At 36.8% G+C, this 18,895-nt stretch overlaps 2 protein-coding genes and 1 long non-coding RNA gene across 3 annotated transcripts; 2 read left to right on the plus strand and 1 right to left on the minus strand.

Moving 5' to 3' along the window:
• The first annotated feature begins 6,505 nt into the window (after window positions 1–6,505).
• Window positions 6,506–11,117, plus strand: LOC108620473 (phenoloxidase-activating factor 2-like). Its single transcript, XM_089466192.1, has 2 exons — window positions 6,506–6,538; window positions 10,395–11,117. The coding sequence occupies exons 1-2, from the start codon at window positions 6,506–6,508 to the stop codon at window positions 11,115–11,117; spliced, it is 756 nt and encodes a 251-aa protein (XP_089322318.1).
• A 1,222-nt stretch (window positions 11,118–12,339) lies between these two features.
• On the minus strand, window positions 12,340–14,172 carry LOC108612161 (uncharacterized). Its single transcript, XM_018005069.2, has 5 exons — window positions 13,967–14,172; window positions 13,837–13,905; window positions 13,361–13,759; window positions 12,993–13,297; window positions 12,340–12,811 (listed from the first exon to the last, which is right to left on the minus strand). Exons 1-5 carry the CDS (start codon window positions 14,014–14,016, stop codon window positions 12,567–12,569), a joined length of 1,068 nt encoding a protein of 355 aa, XP_017860558.1. The 5' UTR covers window positions 14,017–14,172; the 3' UTR covers window positions 12,340–12,566.
• Window positions 14,173–17,133: 2,961 nt separating this feature from the next.
• Window positions 17,134–18,614, plus strand: LOC149269829 (uncharacterized). Its single transcript, XR_016269203.1, has 3 exons — window positions 17,134–17,339; window positions 17,442–17,895; window positions 17,974–18,614. It is a non-coding gene; the product is annotated as an uncharacterized LOC149269829 (long non-coding RNA).
• Window positions 18,615–18,895: the final 281 nt, after the last annotated feature.

The raw sequence follows: 18,895 nt of genomic DNA on the forward strand, positions 1-18,895 counted from the left end.
CACTTTGCGCCCAGCTTTTCGCACAGTTTTCCGGGCACACTTTTGGCCTAGTCATATCTGCTCTGCGATTTATACGTGCATGTAATATGTGTAATTTATGACTGACAGGATGTGTGCGTTTAAATTATGTGCAAAATGCTACCAAAAGCTCTTTCAGCTCAAGCAAAAATAAAAAACACAAACTTTTCTTTTTCCTCAAGTTTACCAAACATACCAAAAATATATTAGATAGATATACATATATATGTATATCTTTGTAGCAGTTGAGTGTCACAAATGCTAGATAGTCACGTTCGATTGCGTATACATATAGATATACACATAACTGTAGAGGGGCTGCAACTGGCTGCCTGAAGTCTCTTTGCAACAGGTCTCCTGCTGTACTTCGAGCAGATTTTAGAGCTCGAGCTATGTTTGAGCAGGTGAGCTGTCAAGAGTGAAGCAGCTGCAGTTGTGAAGAGAACCTAGAGCAGATTGACAAGTGTATTTTTTAAAAGAACACATAAAGTAAATAAGACCGTTTCAGCAATGTTTTCAGAGACTGAATTTCTCTGGCTGCTCTGATTTCTGTCTACTTTTGCAATAAGATACCCAACATTCCATAAAACTCTTCATAACAGCCTTAATAAACATTATGCAAAATATTAAGATAAACGTTTGTATCAATCATAAAGAACGTGGCTCAATATTATTATTATACAATTTCATAATATAATGTAATATTATGATTATAAAATTTTATTTTTATTGTGAATATTAATTTTTAAAAATACTCAAAACAGAACAAAAAAATTAAATTAATTAAAAATTTTAATAATAAGATTAAAAGTAAAAATAAATAGAACAAGGAAAAAAATACTCATAGAAAAAAAATACCAGAAGTAATAATAATTAAATTAATTAAATACATTAATAATATGATTAAAAATAAAAATAAAATAACAATAAAAAATAAATTTCAAAAAAATTGATTTTTAAATAATATATATTTGTATGAATTTAAAAAGAAAGTAGCCTCAAGGCTCACATCTATACAGAAATAGCATTTAAAAATGTACCTTTATTTATTTATTTGAGATTAGAATGAATATAAATTAAATACTAACTTATAAATATTTAAGCACTGGCCTTTCGCTTGATTTAACTTTGTTTTCAGCAGCTTTTGCTTGATCAACGTTAAAGTTTCGTTTTGACCTATTCCTCAAATAATTTACTTTTGATTTTAATCAATTGCGTGTCGTTAATTCTAAATTGTACCTCACCTCAGCTCAGCTTGTCAACTGTATTTTCCAGCAGAGTTTGAAATTTAATCTGCATAATTTAATCTGCAATCGAGCAGCTTTCGAGCAGCGCTAAGCTCTATCAAATTATGCTTTATCTTTGGCTTTGTGCAAATGTGATTTGCAATCGTAGCTGAGCTGTTGGCCACGCTTGCTTGCTTCGGCCATGGCCAGCGGCACGCCCAGCCACGCCACGCCCCTGATTTCTTGTCCATCTGCATGATGATTTTTGGCAAAATGAGTTTTCATTTTCAATTACTTTACAATTTTGCTTTTGTGTGATGCCTCAAATGCAACGGCTCGAAGCGAGCTTTGGGGCAATGGTCTTGGTGTAGGCATCTCTTTACAATCCGCCTCGCTACTCTTCCGCCCGCCCTCTGCAGCTCTTTTCATCCTGATCCTGATTGTGCAGCGTATCTGGCGTTACAATTCGATTTCCTAATTTTCAATTTTACACGTTTGGCAAACATTCGAGCGGAGCAGTCAACGCACAAAGCCCTGAAACACACACAGCCACACACACACACAGTCATACCAGAATCACAATCGCTCTATATCCGTCTCCTCAGTGCTATAGTATATGCATGCCGGGCCAGAGTTTTTGAGAAATTTTAATTAAAATTGAATTTTCCTTGCATTTAATTAAAAGCTTAGCCTCAGCGCCGCTGCCTGCACATGAAAAATGAGTAAACGAAAAGGCAAGAAAATGCGAAAAACTGCTCCATAGCTGAGTTTCGGTTGAGTTTAGCCGGCTGTGGGCGTGGCATGAACGAGTGCACTCTGGGCGAAGCACTCGAGCAGAAGAGCAGCATATATACTCGTTGCGCCAGAGATATGAGAATCATCATAGTCATCAGGGCCAAAGCAGTAGCAGCAGCAGCAGCGCCTTGCCCTTGCGTCGTCTCCTGCTGCTGCTGCTGCTCCTGCTGCTGCTGCTGCTGCTGCTGCTGAAAATATTTTTGTTTGCTTACAGAGGCAGCTGCTCGGCTAAATGCAACACTGACAGCTACTGTCAAAATAAGCAACTAATCTCTGCTTCAGAATATTGTTTGCCCAACCTAAGGCACACAAGCCCACTCAGCTGCATGTCAATATATATACTCATATATATGAGTGTATCTACATATATATTTATATATACATATATATATTTCAGTAAATTCTAGATTGTGAAATGTTGCATGCAGTCAGTGGGTTTGCCTATTGATCTGGGCCAGCGGCAACTAATTGAGCTGCTGAGAGCCCTCACTGCCCAAGCCAAAATGCTGCAAGGCTTAAAATATCTTGCAGTTTATTGATTGACCACAATTTAAGTAAAGCGAGAGAAGACAGAATCTAGAAGAAGAAGGAATTTGTTCCCCATTTTCAAAAGAACTTAATTTAAGCAATAATTGAAACAAACAAAATTTCAAACATTTTCATTTTTTATATCTTGTAAGTAACGCCTTTCTATGCTATTTTAATTAACGCCTTTCTATGCTATTTTAATTTATTGAAGTAAAACTAAATTTATAATCTTGATAATTTTAAACAATAATATAAAGCTATACACCTTTTTTAGTAACGTCATAAAGCTAAATTTGTATGTAGCTAAATATTTATTTAAGAGATTTACATATTAACTTTAAATGTATATTCGATATATTATATTATTATTATGGATTTAATATTTGTATTATTAAGTTTTTATATACATTTGAGTTTTTCAAATATTTTATCAATATATTGTACATATACATTTAAATGCAGAAGAAAATAAATTTTGAATGTATAAATAATATATCTAAAGTGTGATTTAAAAAAAAATTATTTATTTAATTTAATTTAATTTATTTATTAAACTTAAGCTACAAATTTATTATAATCGTGAGAAAATAAAACCATTTTACCCTGATTTCCCATTTTCAAAGGACACTGAGATAATGCATTGTCTCATTGGATTGCTGGAAAACAATTGATTATTGAAAACAAACATTCAGAAAATCCAAAATTCCCTCCCCCACCTGTGGGGTGTGGCTTCTCTATGCGATTCTCATGATTCACACCAGTGCGCTAGACAATATTTGAATTCAATGGCAATGGGATTGCATTGGCATAGCTAAGCCACCTGGCTTGGTAAGCTATCTAACTATGCAGTCAACAATGCGACGCTTTTGTAGCGCATATCTTGATCAAAGCCATCGACACCACAGACATTTGCTGCCCACCTTTAGCTGTTCATATTTGTGGTGTACGCTGCGGCGGCAGCCACATAATTGCTTCAAATTTTTTCATAAATTGTTGCCACAAATTGTTGAACAAAAGAAAAAAAAAAAAAAAAACTTAAAAAAAAAATTAAATAAAAGAAGAGAAATAGTAGCAGATACCAGCAGAAGCTGCAAAAGCAGCAGCAGCAGCAGCAGCAACAGCAGCAGGAGCAAATAGTTTAATATAAAATGCAGACAAAGGATCAGTTGTAGCTGCAGCATGAGGCGCAGCCTCAGCTCGGGCCCACATAGTTTGCTGCTTGGCTGCCTCGACAGGGCCAGGAAGGAGCCAGCACGTCCTTGTACCAGCATTCTGGGTAACTGCCGCCGCTGCTGTTGCGGCTGGCAGGAGTCGAAATATTTAATGCACCCACAATATTTTACTTGCCCCGTTGTAGTGATAATGCACCCGCCTGGAGAGCAACCCTTTTGCTCCGACTATCGGCAGCCGCAAAGAGCCAAAGGGCATGCTAGTCATCAAAGCAAAACAAAGTCCACACTATCCCTTGTTAAGCGCCGTTTCTGTTGCCGCTGCTGCAGCCGTCTCCTCCCTTTCCATGCCCGTCGGGCTCTCCCCCCGCTCTCACTCGGCCCATCTATATGCATATTCAACAGTGTGGAAATAATAAAGCCAACTTGCCGACAGTTATAGTTGCTTACAGTTGTTACTGCCAGACAGTTGAGACGCCGGAAACAGGAAGCACTCATTGCCCGGACAGACAACGGCTGCAAGGTGGGGCCGGGGCTGCACTGGATTGGACGGAGGCAATTCAGGCGACGGCGCCAATGAGAGCCAAAGCATTCGACTCTTGAATTTGCTTTGGCTCTCATAATGCACACAATTTATAGCAGTCAACGATAATATAACTTGATGATTTCTCTTTATATTTTAAATTTCTATTGATGATTTCTCTTTATATTTTACATTTCTATTTCCCCCTCACATTTTTATACTCATTCACGAAAGTGAATCAGTATATTGGTTTTGTGCAATGTCCGTCTTGCTGTCCGTCCGTCTGTCCGTCTGTCCGTCCGTCCGTCTGTCCGTCTGTCCGTCTGTCCGTATGAACGCAATCTATTTCGGCGCTATTGAAGCTAGAGACTTGAAATTTGGAACACATACTCGTGTATATCTCCGATTTATAAAGTGTTAAAATTTTCCCGATCCGCCCACTAGGGGCGTGGCAAATCGGAAAATGCATTTTCCGATATACCAGAAATCATGTTTGTTGAAGAGCTAGAAAGCTGAAACTTGGTATGTAGGTCCGCGTTGACCACCCAAGATTACGAGCTATGGCGGATATATCTACGCCCATTGGGGGCGTGGCAAATCGGATAAAACTGTATCTCCTAAAGTTGTAAACCTAGAATGCTGAAATTTTGCACGTCAGCTAATGGTATGATTCTATAAAGTCTGAAGATAAATTATAAGTCTACGCCCGTTGGGGGCGTGGCAAATCGGACCTGAAGATATAGTGATTTTTTAAATTCTCCTATATTTTGGACACTATTGATGGCAGAGACCTCAAATTTTGTATATATACTCGGACTGATCACCCAAGACCAAAAAGTTTTGTCGGATATATGTCCGCCCACAGGGGGCGTGGCAAACCGCAAAAGTTTATATCTCCTAAAGTATAATAGCTAGAAGCTTCAAATTTGGATAGTTGAGTTACTGGTAGCCTCCTCTATCGATTCCCCAAAAATAATTTTTAGGCGTCTTTAGGGGCGTGGCATATCGAAAAATACCCTGTAATTTTCACATTTTTTTAGGGTAAGCATTCAAACTTTGCAGTTAGGGTAACGTTATCTCTTTCTAGAAACTGACCAAAAATGAGGTGTCTACGCCCAGTTGGGGCGTGGCAAATCGGAAAAACCTGTATATTCTACAGTATTAGAACGAAACTTAACTACTAAATTGTTGATGGGATGTGAATGAGTATTCCGCAGTCGGTAACGCCCGACTGCAACGTTCTTACTTGTTTATTCACTTGTTTCGAACCGTTTGTAAAGTGGCATTCAGTGTAGCAGCCAAAGGCTGAAGGACTCTGCGGCGTAGCGCTTAAAAATTTAGCTAAAGTTCTGCAGATAGACAGCCGAACAAACCAGAAAGTTTATTTCGACTGGAGGAGAGTCTGAAAGAAGTCAGAAAGAATATGCTTTTGGCTAAGTGCAAAATTTATTAAAAAAAAAAAAAAAAAAACTAAAATTATAAATATGGGTTAGGTCATGAAAATGAAAAACTATTCAAAAAATTTAAGTACTTTCTAAATAAAAAATTAAAATAAATTAATAAATAAATAAAAATTAAAAAATTAATAAATAAAAAATAAAATGCCAAAATATTGAATTATTCTCTGTGCTTATATTAATAGGCTAATAAAAACTATAAAAAAATAATAATAATAATATAATAAGGGTGCCATTCACTAAAGTTGTCATAAGGATTCCTTTTAAAATATATATATATATATATATATATATATATATATATATATATATATATATATATATATATATATATATATACATATTTTTTTTTTTTTATTTATTTTTATTATTATTATTATTTTTTTTTTTTTGTGAAAACTGGATTGAGTTGCCAAACATTTTATAAAATATACAAATTCATTCAATAATAATTCTAGGCACTGCTAGTCATAGAATATGGTCACAATGGACGTCTTATCCTAGGATCGAAATTTAAACATCTTCTCTAGCTACCCTAAATTGTTCCGATAATGATGAGGATAGTGTCGACATTTATTATGATCATAATAATGGCTAAAGGAATTATGATACTGATAATAGAACTGATAATCTGATAAGAAATAATAATAATGCCGCAAATGTTACTTCATTCTTTAAATTGAAGTCAACGTGTTTCTATTTGCATTTCATTCGACGCTGTCAACTGTTGACTGTGAACTGGGGCATTTGGCATAATTAAATTTGTCATCAGTCACAGAGAACTGAAAAATGTTACAGGAGGAGCGGAAGGGAGGGGGCGCAGTGAGCTGCGAGCGTCTAACGACATTTCGCTAATTTCCCATTCAAATCACGCCCTAATCGAAGTCAGTGCAACTGTCAAATGACTCAAAGATGACATTTATGTACACGATGACAACGTGCATGCCCCGCTGTCAACCGCCAAGCTCTTATCGGGCTGCTCATCAGAGCAGCAGCAGGAGCAGCAGAAGCAGCAGCAGTCAGGACTTTATTGCCAACGGCATTCGTCTGCGCTCAGTTGTTGTCAACATTTTGATTTCAATGCTGTCAACATTTTCGCAACAGGCTGACAGCCGACAGCGGGTGGAAAAGTAAAGATCATTCAAGTCGGATATATAGAAAGACATTTACAGACAGAGAGAGAGAGAGAGAGAGAGAGAGAGAGAGAGAGACAGAGAGAGAGAGAGAGAGGGACAGACAAATCTTGTCAATTTGACATTGCAAATCATTTGGTCAGGTTGTTTTCCGCTTGCCTCTTTCGTTTAGCTTGAGAGTTAATTTGTTCGCATTTCGACTGCTGCTAGCAGCCAAATGAGAAATGCTATATCAGAGAGCTGGCATTCAAATGCACATTCCCGACTTCCTCCAGTCTCGCTGCCCATTCTCAATGTCATAGGGGAGCGCGTTCGCCTCTCAACTCAACTGCAACTCCTTGTTGGCCGCGGGCTAATTTTCAGGCAGCTGACATTGTCCCCCTTTGTAGTCGCCGGCGTCTGTGTTCCGTTTAAATTTAAGGCGTGCTCCATACTCTAACTGCCAGTGGGCATATGACGCGAGTTGTTAAAAGATGATGAATGAAAAGAAAAATATAAATCGACAGCTGCTGTTTGTCAGAAAATCATAAAAATAAATTATATTAGAAATACCTAAATAATGTTAAATAAAATACACGAGCAAATCTTATAATTATTTAACAGATAAATACAAAGCAATAAAAAAATGATGTTGCTATAGAAATTAATAAATATTTTATTATTGAAATTATCATTAATTTTACTATTTCAATAATAATAATATTAATTTTACAATTTAAAATCATAATAATTTAACTATTATTTTTTACTTATTTATTATTTATATTAATATTAATATTATTTTGTTGATTAGCTATTATTAATTTTACCTTTCCAATTGTTTGTTTTAGAAATGAATAATAGTTCTAATAATCAAGGAAACAATTAAATTATTGTTTATTATTGTTATTTTATTTATTTATTAAAAATTTTTTTTCTTTGCATGTATAAACTTAAACAAGAGAAAATAAAAATATATTTAAATATTCTCAGACAAAATTTGTTAATAATTTTATGTACAAAATATAATACAAAATGAGGCTAGAATATATTAAAATAATTGTTAATAAATTTATATATCATTTATTTCTTAACACTGAGCTGAGAGACTTTTTACTTTCATTGCATTCGTCTATAATTCTTATCAATGCAAACTTCTGCGAACTTCCGGCATTGCGTCATTGCGTATCGGTCAATAATAATCAATTAATTAATGCCTTAATTCTGCTGGGAATTTGTTATCAGCTGCAGCAGGCTTACATACTCCAGCTGGCAGAGTATTCAAAGTGTATTAGACTACGATCATTTTTGTTGCTTTTGGGGTATAGCCGCATTATTATGAGTTGCGCCATAATTATTTTTCTGTGCATTCAGTGTAGGTCCTTCGCGCGACCACCAAGGACTGCCAACTGCCAGCTGGACTAGGGACAACGGGCGCCAGCATTTTGCTTGTCACGCAAATGTTTCATGTCAGATTTACGCTGCTCCAGCCACTTTGTGGCGGCTGAAACATATATACATACAGCATATATATATATTTATATGTACATATATATGTATGTGTGTATGTATATACACTGCAGTATCAGTGGCCGTCTGTCCCTCTGTCCACTCGCTGCCTGAAAATGCCCAACCTCTGTTTCAGCAACTGACCCATGCAGCAGCAAAATTTTTTTTTTTTTTTTTTTTATCAGCACGCACAGTGGTGAGTAGAAGTGCGAAAAATCCTAATGTAAATATATTAAATATATTATAAAAAATTAATATTATATATATTATCTTGAATACTTTATAATATAATATAATATAAATTCGTTGGCTATATAAACTTAACAGAAGAAGCACTTTTCAATTGCTTTCGCACCACGGTGCGCTGCCCTTTTTAGCACGTTCTGGCGGTCGCATGCTATATTTTTCAATTTGTAAACATATCCTGCGGTGCAAGCGCTGAAAGCCGGCTATGAAAAACGAAACGGGAAAGGAAAAAAAGGAAAGAAATCAGCGCAGCATTAGTAACCAGATGGCACGCCCCCACGCCCGTCAGCCCACCTCTCTGTTCACTCACAACCAGTAGCCGCCCCGGGGCGTCAGCATGGCCAAAGCATGAAATGCATTTGCTTCATTTGTTTGGTGTGTTTCTCATGTCAACTTAATGTTTATTAGAAAACGTCCGCTCAAATTGCACTGGACAGCATACAGCGCTCAGGCCACGCCCCCCTGCCGCAGTGTCCTCCGTTGCAGAGGGCCCAAATAACTCAAACATCAGACATCCACACCCCAGACCAATTCGAACTGATTGCAGTCGGCAAGGCATTCTTCAGTTATTTAATCGGAACTTTAGAGTCAATTTAAATGCATTGTTTGGAATTTCAATTATTTTCTGCATATGATAAACTGTTTAAAGCACGAGGAGATTATTAATTTATAAGATTTTTAATTTTAATGAACAGGAATCTGTTCACAACATAAAATACTCTACAAGTACATTTGAGCCATGAATGCGTGTTCTGCAGTCGGTGACACCCGACTGTAATTAGTTTTGCGATTGTCATGTAATGAAATACTTTGCGTGCAGCTGCCTGCAAAAAGGAAAATTTCCACTATTAATAAAGCGAATTCTTTGAGTTCTTTTATGTCGCCACGGCTCATGGCTAATAGCAATTAGCCAACTGGGAACTATATAAACTATGTACTGGTAGAAGGAGCCAAGCAGGAGCTGGGTAGAACCTGAAAAGCCGCACCGTCTCTTGTGTTCACGTTGTTAAGAACTCGTTGGCCAACATCTGGTACATTGCTTGAAGCAGTTTGTTGACTTAATGGCCAATGGATCGCAACATTTGCGATTAATTGCTCTATTTGGTGACAGCTTAGTTGGTTCGATATGAGTGTAAAGTCTTACCATACTCTTTATTCCAATGGCAAAAGGTTTCTGCTATTAGATTAAGAAGAAAGCAATACAATATATAAATATATAAATTAATATATAAATACAATCTATATACATAGGTAAATAAAACTGTCTATATATCTATTGGCCATTCCGAGAAATTGACTGAATCCCATCTACAAGAGAACGAGAGATTATGAACAATCTCTTATATGTATATTAAATGATACAAGAAGTATACATACATTGCATATATAAGACGATTATTCAGACAAATTGATACTTATATAAATAATACGGCAATCCGACCAGGGGCTATCGCCTTCGCTAGCACGTGGTGAGTAATCTTTGAATATAAGTGGAAGCAAACCAACTCCTAAATTAGTTTCGTCTGAGTTGCCCGAATGTCTGAGTCGGAGCTCAGAGTGGAAAGTCGAAAAAATCAGGAAACTCGAGCTTTCTTTTTTGGTTAGGCTACTTATATTTCATATTACTACTATAATTATTATTACAGACAGTGTGGCAGTGTAAAGAAGAACCTCAAAATATCCATGGGAATCATATAGACCGATTTCGGTCTGCACGTGCAGCCATTTGGAATCCTGCTGTCACTTGGACAAGGTACGCACAATGATAAATCAATCGGAGTCAGCAAAGGATCCTCGTTCAACTCTTGCAGATCGAAACGTTGCCCGCTGATGGTGATGAGGACGATCTGCCGGCATGCGGTACTCGGCATCCGAGCGGCGCCAAATCGAATCTGCAGGCTAAGTCGGGCGAGTTCCTCTGGATGGTGGCCATCCTGCTGAAGCCAGAGCACACATATATTGGAGGCGGCTCGCTGCTGGCGCCGCACATTGCGCTGACCGCGGCCCACAAGGACGACAGCCTGGCTGGGGAGCGACTGCTGATTCGTGCTGGCGAATGGGACTTGGCAAGCGATAAGGAAACCTATCCGCACATCGATCGCAATGTCAGCGAAATACTCATCCGTGGCAACCACTCCAAGGCAGCCAATGCCAACAATATAGCGCTGCTTGTGCTTGAGCTCAGCCTCAGCCACAATCCGCACATCTCGTCCATCTGCCTGCCCCCTGCCACTGCCCATGTCGATCATGCCAACTGCATTGTGACGGGCTGGGGCCAAAGGTCCACGGCGGACAGGCAGCCTGTGAATGTTCTCAAGGAGCTGACCATGCCCCTTGTGCCACGTGCTGAATGCCTCCAAATGCTACAAGCAGTGAGACAACGGCCCGTTCGACTCCATGCGAGCTACCTGTGCGCGGGCGGCAAGAAAGATATCGATGCCTGCGTCGGCGAGCGCCAATCGGTACTACCAAATCGGAATCTGGGGACGGACCAAGAACTTACATCATGTCCACAAATGTCACCAAATTGTTGACATGGATCCAGAATGAACTGAAATGATGTCGCCTTGGCTGTATAGAATATGGGAACATAAACATTAAAAGTTAAATTAAATTTGGTATATATATTCTATAAATATATTTATAATATATGTATGTCGTATATAATTTTTAAAATTAACTTTATGAATGATCTCTGTTTGCATAATATTGTTATCAAATTAAGATCATATTCGATTCGATTTCCTTCAGCGATTGGAGCACTTACCCACTGTACAAATATTTGCATGTCGCATCACATCAGTTCTTTTGCAGACGCTTTAAGACTTGGCCAGAGGCTGTTGGCAGTTGTTGGTCCTTCCATTCGTTTGCCATCAGGAACCACATGTGGTGAAATTAACGCCGTAACCGTAACGCATTACGGGCTCCAACTGCCGCAGTGCCTCGACTCTGGCACTCTTGGCGGATAGCGGATGCCACATAAATGTGGCACAAACATACACACACACACGCACACGGTCGTGTGGGCCACCCGTTGCGTCCCGTCTGAGCCGTCTCGCTAGCTGGGCCATTTCAGTTTTTATTCGCTCAAATGTTTATACATTAGCAACATTTGTCGGCTTCCTTTTCGCTCGTCGCAGGTGCTGATTATATTGAAAATTATTAGTAAAACATTGCAATGCCAATGCCGGGCGCTGCCAAATGTGCCCCTCGATGATGGCAAACGTGTGGCTGTGTATGTGTGAATGACTATGTGTGTGTGGGCGTGTATGCGTGAGGTTATGTCTGTGTGTTAACAGAGATAAACTAGCGATCTGCAAAAAAAAAAAACAACCATTCTGCTGAATGAAATCAAAAATGCATGATTAAAATTTGATTCCATTTATACACTTAAACAAATCAATCTTTAAACATAAAATAATTTTCATTAGGATTTCTTTACGGCAGAAATTTTTTTAAATTATATATATATGTATAGAAAATTAAATATATGTATATATCAAAAAATGTATATACTAAAATAAATGGTCTGAAATGAAATAATTTTAATTATAAATATAATAATTATAGATATAATATAAAAAAATTTCTTAAGCCTAAAACAGATATTATTTATACACTTTATATCAATAATATCGTTTTCTATTACACTATTTCTATTATATTGGATTAAAGTGTTCAGATATCGTAGTCAACAACAATAATTTTTTTCCATTTATATATATATTTACGAGAATTTTATATATAAGATAAATATTTGTTTTCTTCTTAATTTTTATTTATACACTTAATTTAGACATTTTACATTTAAAAGAGATTCTCTTAAAATTTATATTTAGACATCATGTCATTTCCTTTGAGTTGCATCTGCGAGCCAGCACGAAACAACTGCACAGTTCCTACGTGAAACAAGTCGTGTCGAGTCGTGCGTGCTCGTAATGCCACATATATGGACAAGCACTGATTCACAATCGAATTTGGTCTTAAATTTGCGGAAGTGTACTTTCATGGCAGTAACAGGACTGTGTATACTCTCTGAGCAATCTTGAGACATCGTCTAGGAAATATGACAGTTTCTCGGGATCGCGATAGATGTCACGGGCTACTATTAGCTTCTTAGCATTCCAAATATGCCACTTACGCATGCTGTTGATGACATCGCTGCAAAAATCGCCTTGCACCTTGCCCACTTTCTCCCACATTTTTCGCGATTGCGCGTGAAATTTACCTGATTGAATGGGAAGAGTGCTCGATAGAGAGCAAAGTAAGAGTTGAGAGGTAAGAGTGGGTGCAGTGTACCATTTAAAATGGAAAAGAATGGTATACAATATATATAATGAAACACAAAAACATTCCCATTTTCATTGGGTTCATGCTATCATATCTAATTGAAAACATTTGTTACTCACGAGTAGTTAGAGTTCTGCGTGTCTTGGCTATAGTCGGGTTGACCGCAGCTCGCTCGTATTCCGTAATAATCTTGTACATGCACAGCTCTATGGGCTTGTTGATGATTATGTCCTCGCGACAGGGCTCGCACGCGCTGTTGAAATTGGGACCCGGATAGGGTACATTCGTATAATGGGCGTTTCGTTCGAATTGAGTGGCTTGAGTCCTGGCCAAAGTTTCCCGGCGCACCCGATGGTAGCTCGCACGATCATTGAGAAATCGATACGTCATGCTGGTCATCAGCTGTTCCACCTTCGATAGACAGCTGTGGGCAAGCAAGGCAATCAATCAGTTGAGCATTGAGTCACTGTGAATGTGTGCGACCCACTGTGAGTTGCGTAGGGAGTAGATGCCAGGTATGGAGTATGTGCGCAGCAGATGATGCAGCTTGCAGGCCACATCATTGAGCAGATCCTCGGCGGCACAGATTTGCATGCGTCGCAGGTTGTGCATATCGTGGACTGTCTTCCGTGTGTACCAGCCCCGAAAGAACGCCTGTATCTTGGTCGCCGCTCTGTTGTAAAAGGCGATCGCTCCATCCTGCACCATCTGCTCAACGATGGAGAAGAAACGATTGCGTGCGTGAAAGCCTCGCCACCATCTTTGTATGGTGATGGCAGCCTTCGTGGCGTAATGGAATGCTTCCTGCTGTTGATGGCCTCGCCACGCCGCCTGCACGGCGCGTGCGGCCAGGAACTCTTTATAGTCCATGATCAGCAGAGAGGTACTGCATTCGATCAGTTCGATATATGCATATTCGATATATTATTATTTTTACTCAAATATATTCAGGGACATACGCACCGCGAATACTTTTGGGGAAACGAATCGCACGAGCTGGAGAGATTTTCATCATTCCCTTTTTTTTCATTTCTGAAGAATTTTGCGAATTAAATTGAATGAAAATGATCTTTCGGTATATTTCATCTATTACTTATCTGGTAACACTGCAAATCTGATTTTCTTATGATCAAAATGTGTCATTGTGAGTGTCTTACAATTATGTTTTTTTTTTTTTTTTTTTTTTTTTTTTTTTTTTTTTTGTTATATTACTTTTTATTTCTTTTTTTTTGTGTTTTTTGTTGTTGTTTTGTGTATTATAATTTTATGTTTTATGGGAATTTGGATTTTAATAAAAATTAAAATGCGTCGCCTTCTGTTGCCATAATCAAAACATATTAATTTTTGTATATTTAATTTCCAAAATTTATCATAAACATTAAATAAATAATAAAAAAAAAGAATTAATAAATTTTTTCTAATATTAACAAAAAAAAAAAAAAAAAAAATTCGCACAAAATCTCTTCTGTTGAACTTGCGCTCTTCCTTAAACCAAATATCATTTTAGTATTTTATACCGTGATATATTATTATATATTATATATTTAATTATTAAATTAATCTTATCTAACAGTATTTTACTCCCTTGCCTACATAACCTCAATTAGTTTCTGGATAACACAAACTAATTTATAGTCGAACCTCTTATTGAATAGATGTAGATAATCATCAAAAGCTTTCGCCGTTGCTATATCGTCAACTTGGCCTTATCGCGAATATTATTTTGCTCTCCAATCTATCCGTACATTGACAATAATTTCAAAATTGATGATGTGCACATAATAAAGTGTCAAATATCAACACACATCAGAGCATTGCGAGACGTGCAGCCATCATCATCAGCAGCGTAGTCGAGGGATTGAGCAGTGGGGCAGAGAGAATGGCGCAAGGGGAGGGGCCGACGAGGCGGTAATGGCTATGAAGACAGCTTCAACTGCGACAAGCAGCAGGAATAAATAAACCAAACGTGCGCGCTGTACCTAAATAAAAATAAAAAATAAACAAAACTAGAAAAGTGGCCGACTTGAAGATATCCTATAAATCATTTATGAGTCATTTACCAAAAATGAGTTTCTATATCTCAAGCTATATAAGCAGCAAATATTCCTTTTTAAATGAGTTGTAAAAATGTCTTTAAAAAATAAGAAAAAACTCTTTTACGAAGTTTTCATAATATTAGATCTGGTTAGATCACTATACTTTTATCTATGCTATTAATACATATCAAATATCTCGTTCGTAAATTTCTACAACTAATACTTTCTCATCATATTTATATATTGAGAAAAGATAGGGTATCATTGCTGAAGACAACAACAACAAAATGGAGCGAAAAAAGAAGCAGGAAAAGAAAATTGACAAAATTGATTGAGCGCACAAAACACGGCACACGTTGGCGCTCACAGGCGTGGCCTGCAGGGGGCGTGGCTGGTCGAAGGGGCCTGGATGTCAACATTGAAAAGTTAACGCCTGTCATACGGCCAAGCACCTTGAGCATCTGCCGCGGCAGCTGGATCTGCCTCTTTGACTCGCATTTTGATCAGACAATTTTTCACCTTTAAACATTTGGGGCCTTGCGTTGTTGTTGCTGCTGGGAATTTGTTTTTATTGTTCTCCTTCCCCACCATTTGACATGCCACTTAATCTATTTTTTTTTTTCTGTTTTCCCCCACTGCAGCTGCTTTCATATTTTTTAGCCGGATTAGTTGCAAATATTTGTTGCATAGAATATCACAAAATTAATTTTCTAGCATATATGAAATTCGATTTTTATGCACATAAAATATTTGTAAATATATTTATTAGCCAGCTTAGAATTCTTTCATTGGAATTTTCGGAATTATGCAATCGAATTTAATTTAAAAGCTTAGTTTATTCAGAAATATATAGTTTATGCAGTGTTTAACACATAAAAATCAATCTGAATGTTAAAAAAATAAAAAACAAAAATTAATTAAAAATAATATTTTATTAAATTTACTTCTTTAAATTATAATTTTGTATTTATTTTTTTATATTATTACTATTATTACTTTTTTTATTTATTTTTTATTGTTTATTTTATTTTATTTATTTATTTTTATTTTTTTTTTTTAATTCTTGAACCAATTATGGTTTTCTTTGGTATGAAATAAAACTATATTTCTAAAATATATGTTTTTATTTGGAATATGGAAGTTGTTGCGCTTTAATAAAATACAACAAAAAAAAATATATAAATAAATAAAATAAAATAAAATAAAGGAAATGAATGAATTGAATTGAATTGAATTAAATGAATAGAAATTTTTTTTTTTTTTTTTTTTAATATGAAAAAAAAAAATTTGGAGAATTTGCCTCATCGAGTTTAGTTACTTAATATTAAGAACACTTAAAAATAAAAAATCTTATCTGCATTCTACTATGACATTAGTACTTTATAAAGTTGAATCTTTGCCGATTGGCAAAAATAATCTGTTCTGATCAGCCTGAGTAAGATAACGATTTATGTAGGTTATAGGAAACAGGTTATGGTATGACAAAATCAAACTGGAAGACAAACCCGAGTTTAGCTTGAGCTTGACTGAATATGAAAGTCTAGCAGCTATAAATGCCAGGTTAGTCTACTCTGTAGTAATATATGAGTTATATAAAGAAACGAAAATTCTCTTAGAGTTCTTGACGGGCGGGCAAACTCATTAAAAAAGAAAGGTGTTAATGACAGTCTTCAAAACTCAGGTATTCGAGTGAGTTTCCTGGTGGCATAAGCCTTGATGTAAAGTGAAGTGGCGTTGCATGGCTAACTGCTAAAGTGTTTGTTATAAATAAGGAGTTGGCAACATGTGCATTTGACTGATTACTAATTAACGCTCATTCATTTGCCTTTGTTTGGCTTGAAACCTCTTGTTGTTGGCTGTTCAAGCAGCAGCAGCAACAATAGCAACAGCAGCAACAACAGCAGCAGCAAGAAGAGGTGTAGCACCTGTCTTTCATGCTGGCAAGTCGCATTTTTCTTATGAAGAATTTCGCCTTTGTTTAGCGCTGGCATTTAATTTATTTTTGGCCCTGGCCAAGAAAGCACAGCCGACCGAGAACCCAAGCGACATCGTTCGCTCACATGAGCAATTTTTGAGCCAACATTTTTGGCCTCGACGCGCCAAATCCTGGCATTCTACCTATAAATACTTGACATGGCTACAATAGCCTATGCCATCTGTACACGTGGCAACCAAACAACAACAACAACAACAACAAGAATAAGAGGCTCGTAGTAAGCTCACACTTAACGAAATACAACAAAGAAAACACAAAAACAATTATTACAAACGCAAATGCAATTTTCTACGCAAATCAAACTTTTTTGTGATGAGAAGAATGAAAACTCCCAGGTACTTAAACAATTTTACTAAATTTAGTTAACAATTGAATAAATATTGAAGCTTGCTGAATGAAAATTCAAATTAATTTTCGTGAAAATGAAATTTCAGGTAAATTTTGTTTTTCTTATTAAAAAAAAAAAAAATACTTTATCAAACTGCAGCTGATTTATCTTTGTATTCATTTGGAAATGGATAATTTGCAATTAGCAGGCGTACATCTGTTTTCGCCCAGTGTAGAGCCGCCATACGTGCAGACGCATTGGCCGCATGCCTCGAGCGCTCGAGCAAATGACATTTAGCATGTGCCTGCTCTTTGGAGCGGCTCTCCCGTTTGCCAATCTACGTGACTATGGCATAGGTCGTCTTACCAAATTGGATTTTACGCAGCAGCAACAGCAGCAGGAGTAGCAGGAGTAGCAAGAGCAGCAGCAGCAGGAGCAGGAGCCACCGCCTCATGGACCCGCCTCCGACCATAATTAATATGCACGATATGTGGCGTTAAGTTGTGTGAAAATTACTTGTGCGTTGACGTGACGAGCCGCAGCAGTCTTGGGGAAAAACCAACGCGGGAAATTCATTTGCCACGCCCACCCACTTAAGCATCCTCCACTTGTTTCTCTCCAGCGCCTGCCATGCATAATTGTTATTCGATTACGAATTTGATGTAAGTATTCACTAATTAGTTGTTGATGATCAGCCAGCATTCGAGTTGGACAAATTAATCAGTTTGATACTATGGCAGCATTATGAATTAAGCTAATCAATTGTTAATCGTATTCATTGAATTCAATTTGCTATCGTTGAAGAAGAAGAGGACACAAATATAAGCAAATAAATCTTGAGAACTTCAGTTGAAGAGATTAAACTATTTTGCATTTCCCATATGCTGCAACATATTTCCTAATCTAGTTATACAGGCTGCACAAGATCATTGACCTAATTAAGTGGCGCTACAATGAAGTCTATATTCCAGATTCGTAAGGCTTGTTCCACTGAACGAAAAAAATGAAAACGAAAGAATGACAAACGGCGCGCACACTTCACATAAATATTTATGCTAGCAATTTAGTTATAGCAAATCAATAGAGAGAAAGAGAGAGAGGCAGAGAGAAGGAGAGAGAGAGAGAGAGAAAGAGAGAGAATTAAGCCGACAAAATTGCGCCAATTGCTGAGAATAAACAACTAATAAATGATCTCTTAATAGATTGCAACAAGTAGAGACTGTACGACTAGCAAATGCTCTTTAAATAAATATATAGAAATCAACATCAATCTAACTAAAATACATGCAATGAAATTTGGAAAAGTATAAAAAAAAATACTATTTATATATGTTTTTGTTCCGCTTTATTTCCCTTGAATACTTTTCAATAATCACACAAAGCTTATGCTACAAATTTAATTCTATACAGAGATTGCCTCTGGCTTTACAACTGAGATATATGTATAAATAAAAAAAAATAAAATAAAATAATACACAAATATTTATTTCTATTTAGCTGTTGATCTAAATCTGCTATATGTTATTTAAGAGAAACTTAAATATGTAATTTATATGCAGAGGTTAGATTAGAGATCATATATATCTTTTTTCTCTCTCTCTACACACTATCTTTCCCTTCTTCACCCCTTTCGCTGTCACGCTCTCTCTCTCTCTCTCTCTC

This window comes from Drosophila arizonae, chromosome 3, assembly GCF_054131065.1.
Source record: "Drosophila arizonae isolate 15081-1271.41 chromosome 3, UAZ_ARI_1.0, whole genome shotgun sequence".
NCBI classification, from domain to species: Eukaryota; Metazoa; Arthropoda; class Insecta; order Diptera; family Drosophilidae; genus Drosophila; species Drosophila arizonae.

What these genes read in the sequence shown, in the direction of transcription:
- LOC108612161 (XM_018005069.2), bottom strand. Translation starts at nt 14,016, where the DNA reads ATGACACATTTTGATCATAAGAAAATCAGATTTGCAGTGTTACCAGAT. An exon ending in TACTCCCTACGCAACTCACA is followed by an intron (nt 13,298 to 13,360) that starts GTGGGTCGCACA and finishes GCTTGCCCACAG; the next exon opens with CTGTCTATCGAAGGTGGAAC. An exon ending in ACGCAGAACTCTAACTACTC is followed by an intron (nt 12,812 to 12,992) that starts GTGAGTAACAAA and finishes CCATTCAATCAG; the next exon opens with GTAAATTTCACGCGCAATCG.
- LOC108620473 (XM_089466192.1), top strand. Translation starts at nt 6,506, where the DNA reads ATGTTACAGGAGGAGCGGAAGGGAGGGGGCGCA. An exon ending in AGCGGAAGGGAGGGGGCGCA is followed by an intron (nt 6,539 to 10,394) that starts GTGAGCTGCGAG and finishes CAACTCTTGCAG; the next exon opens with ATCGAAACGTTGCCCGCTGA.